The sequence below is a fragment of the Centrocercus urophasianus genome, unplaced genomic scaffold (assembly GCF_019232065.1).
Source record: "Centrocercus urophasianus isolate 14NV4802_14NV808 unplaced genomic scaffold, USGS_Curo_1.0 seq_274, whole genome shotgun sequence".
NCBI lineage: Eukaryota > Metazoa > Chordata > Aves > Galliformes > Phasianidae > Centrocercus > Centrocercus urophasianus.
In genome coordinates, this window is record NW_024884838.1 from 1 (window position 1) to 6299 (window position 6299).

The window sequence follows — 6299 nt, forward strand, 5'->3', positions numbered from 1 at the left end:
GTGGTCCCGGTAACCACAGCCTGCAGCCGCGCGGCGTCTCCGTGCAGCCGAACCGCGGAGCTCCGCTCGCCTCGGGGCCGTTCCTCTGCTCGGGGCTCCGGCCGTTTCCCCTCGTCGTGCCCCGCTGTTGGGTGCGGGGTCTGCAGGGGACGCTCCGTTTTCCGCAGCGTTTCCTTTGCTCCTAAAGGAGATTTCGACTCCACGGTAGAAGCCGCCCCGCTCCGCAGCTTCCGGACGCTGCACCGACCCCACATGGCCGCGCGGACCCGATGAGGATGGAGACCCGGGACTCCGCCGGCCGCGGCTCGGGGTTCAAGGCCTTCCCCCTGCCGCCCCGGGCCGGGCTGAGGGACGCGCTCTGCCCGCCCGACACCAAGGTTGGCAGCGCTCCGTGCCCCGCGGCTCCCAGGAGGGGGGGGGGAGGGGGGTGGGGGGGCCCCTTTATGTGTTCGGTGGGTTTTGGGGTTCGGTTCTGGGCTCTGAAATGGGCGCTGAGGTCTTTGGAAGTTTCCAGAGGAAGGTAATGGTGTGGAAGTCGGGCTGTTCGATAAGTGTGGCTGTTCCGTAAGTGTTTGATAACTGTAACGGCGCCGGGGTCGTGTAGGACGGAGGGGAGGGGGCTGAGGGGTGACCTCACTGCTCTCTGCTGTGCCCCGAGGAGGGGAACGGGGAGGCAGGCGCTCGGCTCCTTTAGCGAGTGGTGACAGAACATGGGAGCAGAACAGGGCTGTGCTGGGGGGTTCTGACTGTATCGAAGGAAAACCTCTTTACCGTGAGGGTGGTCATGCTGGGATAAGCTTCCCAGGGGGGTGAGTGGTGCCCTGTGCCTGCCAGCGCTTGGGATGCATTTGCACGACGCTCTTGGTTGTTTATGAGAACTTCAGGTTAGTTCTGAAGGAGCCAGGCAGCCGTTCTCCATTCCTGTAGCTCCCTTCCAACGGGACCCTTTGGCTTTAGTCAGAAGCAGCAGGGCATTTCAAGCAGCGGTCGCACCAAGTGCCTGGTGTTCCTAACACTGAATGCTTCCTGAGCAGAGGCCTGCTGCAAGGTGCCCTGTTGGTGCTGCTAATTGCTGATTAGCATCCTAAGCAAAGATGGAAGTTTGTTGGTGATATTTGCACTGCTCTGTATGTGCCTGTCAGCATGTTGTGCCTTGATGAGTTGGCCAGGGGCAGCGTAGCCCTGAGGCTGTTTTTTTTTTTTGCTCTGTAGTAACATGGAAACGATGTTTGTTTTCTCTCTTTTTGTTGAAAGGGAGATCACAGGGGCAGAGGGGATTTTAGAGGGAGAAGGGAGGCTCGTTAGCACCTCTCCAACAGCGTGCTGTGTTGTCAGGCTGACACAGGTGCCCAGTGGTACCTTTCTGTCAGCAATTACTAATGATAACCATGTGGTGGAGGGACAGTAACAGCCTGGGGTTTAAAATCCAGAGCTGTGCACTTTTCTGATAAGAACCTGCAATCTCTCCCCACAGTTCTTACCAAACAAGACCAGCAGCTTTGCTTGCCCAGCTGGAAATGCCTCATGCGCTCTCAATTTCAGCCAAGGTAAGATACTCTCTCTTTTTTTTTTTATTCCCCCTTAAGTGTGTTTTTTATTTATTTTTTTCCCCCCCATTTCCTCCCCACAGCAACGCAGGGAGGGAGATATTCCTCTTTCTGAACTTCTGCCTCATTTCTCACTTGCAGAAGTCCCGTGCCCTGAGACCTACAGGACAGCAGGAGAGCCCCAGGGCTTTGGGTGCAGCACCAACGGGCAGTGGAGGGGTCTGGTGCCCCCCCCGAGCGCTGCGCTGCCCAAGCTGAGGCTGAGCCGTGGCTCTTACCTCGAGGCTCGCAAAAACCCCAGGTGTGTGGAAAAACCCCAGGGCTGTTCTGCACCCACTTTCACCCACAGGTTTGGTGTTTTCCACACGCAGCTGGCAGAGAAATTCCATTCTTGTGGGGGGGGAAAAAAGAAATAACAGGTTGTGCTTTGACCAACCGAGGAAAGCTCTTCTGGCCGCTCAGCAGGAGGCGTTTGCTGCAGATCAGAAGCAGCACAGAAGCTCAGATGTTTGTGAGGCTCTTCCCAGCAGTGGGTGTGATGGAAGAGGAAAATGGGGGTTTGGAGAGTAACCCTGGTGTACAAATAGTGGTTATACTGCTGGGAAGCCAGGAGAGGTGGGGTGTGATGTGGTCCTGTCCTGCTTAGTGCTTGTGATGCAGGAGCTTTGCGTGCAGCTGCCTGTGAAGGAGTGTTTCCCCAGTAGGGCAGTGCCTTTCCAGCTCAGTGTGAATCTTACTCCTCTGGAAAATCCCTGTAATGGAGAACGTTTGTTTGTGATTGATGTAATTAATGTCAATGGGATAAATTCCAAATCAACCCAGAGATTTTGGAACGGGCTGTGAAGTGAGCCTGACCCGCGGGAGTGGGGAGAAGCGAGGCGAGAGGAGAGCATCGGGTTTTGTAACAGAGGACGCAGAGGTTTTTCTCAGGGCGAGATTCAGCCATTTTGTGGATGTGGATGGGAAGAGGGGGAGCTGTTGGATCTGGCGGGAAGGTCTTGCTCGGGGTTTGCAGGCTGTGCTTCCTCGGCCTCGCAGTGCCACCTGCTGGCATCTGCCCGGCTGCACAATCTGGCATCTGTGGCTTTGCTTCGAGCTGATGAAGAGCCGGGCTTCAGTGCTGAGCTGGTATTTGATTTGTGTTTGTAAAGCTCGTTTCTGATCCAAGTTGGGTAGAATCACAGAATGACAAGGTTGGAAATGATCTGTAAGATCATCTAGTTCAATCTAGTCTCCTCATCATAGCTCGGTTCTCGACTGATTCGAGGGATGGGGGGAGAATGAGGTTACAGACTCGAGCAGGCTGCCCAGAGAGGCTGTGGATGCCCTGTCCTTGGAGGTGTTCAAGGCCAGGTTGGATGGGGCCCTGGGCAGCCTGGTTTAGCATTAAAGTTGGATGTTGGTGGCCCTGCATGTGGCAGGGGGTTGGAGATTCGTGCTCCTTCAGGTCCCTTCCAACCCTGGCCATTCTGTGAAGCGTGAAATCGAAGGAACCTGTTTTGTTTCTCCTCACAGTGGGACCTCCAACAGTTTTGTAGGGAAGTCCAACCACCATTGCCATGGGTCGGCGTTTCCAATCAAACCTGCCCAGAGCCCTTCCTGGAGCGGGCCGTGCCGCCGCAGCCTGCTCAGCCCAAAGAAAACTCCGCGGCGGTTCGTCAGCACTGCAGAGGAGGTAATAAGCAAAGGTTGGGTGCGAGGCCCCTCGCTGGGTGGCTCCATCTGAGCTGGTTGCTTCTGAGCACCGCAGAGAGCTGGAGGCAGCTCTGCCTTGTGCTGGATTCTGTCCTCCTGTCTGACAGAACGAGAGCGTTTCGGGTTCCTCGTGTGTCTGCTTGTGTTTGCTGGGTGTGCGTGGTGTCTTTGTTTAAAGCGTGGTAGAGAACTGTGGCTGTTTCTCTGCAGACTGTTCGAGAGGAAGAGCGAGAGATCTACAGGCAGTTGCTTCAGATGGTCACAGGAAAGCAGTTTTCTACGTCCAAGCCCTCTTCGCTCTTCCCCTTCCATCTGTGAGTTACATAAAATGCTCACTTCCAGCACAGGCTGCGTATCCTCTGTGCGTGCGTTCTGTGGGATCTAACTTCCCGTTGTTCCTAGGTCCAGGTGCTCAAATTCCAGCAAAAGTGTACTGAAAGAAACTCCCAGCAAGAACTCAAAGCTGTTTGAAGCTCACAGCGTTGCACCAGCCAGCTCAGCGACCAGCGTTCTCGGGGCACAGGAGCAGCCATCGCACAAACCACCGCTCTACTCCACGCCCAGCTATCCCTGCAATATCTTCGAGTCCCATAACTCCACAGCCCAGCATCAGCAAGAAAATCTACCAGCATCCAACACTCAGTCTGAAGGTGAAAACCAAAAGCAAACAAGCAGTCAGATGTATGGGGCGAAAGCGCTTACTCCTTCCTTTTCTGTACTTGGACTTCAGCACAGCTTGGTAACTCAGTAGTAATTGTAAGAATAACAATGTTCCTCTATTTTATCCTCTGTAGGATCAGACTCGGTCATTTTGCTCAAAGTAAAGGATTCCAGAACCCCGGCTCCAAGGTGAGAGGCTGTAAATTGCATCCAGAGCAAACAAGGGCAGGGGGAAGTTCACACAGTCTTTTTTGGTTTCACTGAGAGAGGAGATTGCAGATAAAAAGTGACTTTGTGAATGCTTCACAAAGGGAGAGCAGTTTGCCATAGACACCAGCACTGGGGAATGATGCATCAATCTCTTTCTGGAGACCTGGATGCAAATTGCTGTCGGATCTGTCTGCAGCTCTTATCACTCTTACAATAAAGATGTCCTCAGATATTACTCACTAATCACTTTTCAGGCAATTACTTTCCGTGCAAAGGAGGATGCTTACGCATGTTCTTCTCTCCTTTCTAGCCTCCCATTCTTCCAGGCAGAACTGTGGATCAAGGAACTGTAAGTAGATGTTTTCTGCTTCGTTTTGCTCTCACAAATGCTGGTGTGTTTCTAAATGCTGTCTTGTTCAAACTGTGCTTCTCAGGACCAGCGTCTACGACTCGCGAGCTCGGGAGAGGTGGCGGCAGATTGAGGAGCAGAAAGCTCTGGCCTTGCAGCTGCAGAGCCAGGTGAGAGAACAGTGAGTGAATGAGCATCTCTGAGTCAGAGCTTCAAACCACAGAGTGGGAAGCTGACGGGAAAGAATGGCACAGATCTGCTCTCTGACATCCGATGGCTTTGTTGCTCCTTGCTGTGGCAGGGCGCTCAGTCGCACTGTGGCCAGGCTGGATGCTGCCCCTTTCTGCATCTCCTGGAACGATTGGCTCCATGAGGCTTCCTCCCCAGCCCCGTGGAGGTGGCTCCTTTTCTCTGTGTAATCCAGAGGTCTCCCCTTCAGCGGTTGCAGGAGCAGGAGCACTCGGTGCAGGACCTGGTGGATCTGAACCTTCGTGTGCCTCTCGAGAAGGAAATCCCGGTCACGGTGGTCCCAGAAAAGAAAGAGGGTGCCAAGTCTGCTGATGGTGAAGAGGAGTTCCCTGAAATCACAGAGGTAAATCTCCTTTGTCTGGTGGACAGCCAGACATCTGTGCAGATGTGCTTCTGATACGAGCATCATTTTCTGAGATCAGTGCGCAGACTGAGAGCTGAGACCTTTTGCTGTGTGTTTTATGGAGGGTTTATCCTTGGAGGAGCAAAGAACAGATGGGGGTTTGAATGTAGCCCTCGTGATGGCTGGGTGGATGGGGGGAGAGCAGTGGATGTAGTCTACCTTGATTTCAGCAAGGCATTTGATACTGTCCCCCACGACATCCTTATAACAAAGCTGAGGAAGTGTGGGATGGATGAGTGGACAGTGAGGTGGGTTGAGGACTGGCTGACTGACAGAGCACAGAGGGTCATTGTTGGTGGTGCAGAGTCTGGTTGGAGGCCTGTAACCAGCGGTGTTCCTCAGGGGTCTGTGCTGGGTCTGGTCTTGTTCAACATCTTCATCAATGACCTTGATGAGGGGATGGTGACCACCCTCAGCAAGTTTGCTGATGACACGAAGTTGGGAGGATTGGCTGACAGCCTGAAGGCTGTGCTGCCATTCAGTGAGACCTGGACAGGCTGAGAGCTGGGCAGAAAAGAACCGGATGAGGTTTAACAAAAGCAAATGTAGAGTCTTGCATCTGGGGAGGAATAATTGCATGCACCAGTACAGGTTGGGGATGAGGTGCTGAGGGGAGCTGTGCGCAGAGGGACCTGGGTGTCCTGGGGGACGACAGGTCGGCCATGAGCCAGCAGTGCCCTCGTGGCCAAAAGGCCAACGGCATCCTGGGCTGCATTGCACAGAGCGTGGCCAGCAGGTGGAGGGAGGCGATGCTCCCCCTCTGCTCTGCCCTGTGAGGCCTCACCTGCAGCCCTGCGTCCAGTTCTGGGCTGCCCAGCACAAAACAGACAGGGAGCTCTTGGGAAGAGTCCCAAGATGGTGAGGGGCCTGGAGCATCTCTGCTATGGGGAAAGGCTGAGTGAACTGGGGCTGTTCGGCCTGGAGAAAGGAAGGCTGAGAGGGGAGCTGATCCAGGTCTGTGAATATCTGAGGTGTGGGGGCAGCATGGCGAGGATGGACTCTGTGCAGTGGGGAGTGGAGACAGGAGGAGGGGAAACGGCCGGAAATGGAGCACAGGAAGTTGTGCAGCAATGTGCGAAGGAACGGCTGTGCAGTGAGGGGAGGAGCGATGGAACAGGATGCAGGGAGGGGGGAGTCTGTGGGTCCCGACGTGTCTCTATGGGTCCCGACGTGTCTCTATGGGTCC

The 6299-nt window shown here is 54.6% G+C and overlaps 1 protein-coding gene across 1 annotated transcript; it reads left to right on the forward strand.

The window, feature by feature from the left end:
* Positions 1-187: 187 nt before the first annotated feature.
* On the forward strand, positions 188-5152 carry LOC122164754 (sentrin-specific protease 1-like; the record flags this gene model as incomplete). The annotated part of the gene is made up of 10 exons (XM_042827007.1): positions 188-377; positions 1475-1547; positions 1689-1848; positions 3063-3222; positions 3453-3556; positions 3645-3892; positions 4037-4091; positions 4423-4461; positions 4547-4631; positions 4901-5152. Coding segments are annotated over 10 exons (1321 nt in total), but the record flags the coding sequence as incomplete, so codon positions are not given.
* Between the last annotated feature and the right edge of the window lie 1147 nt (positions 5153-6299).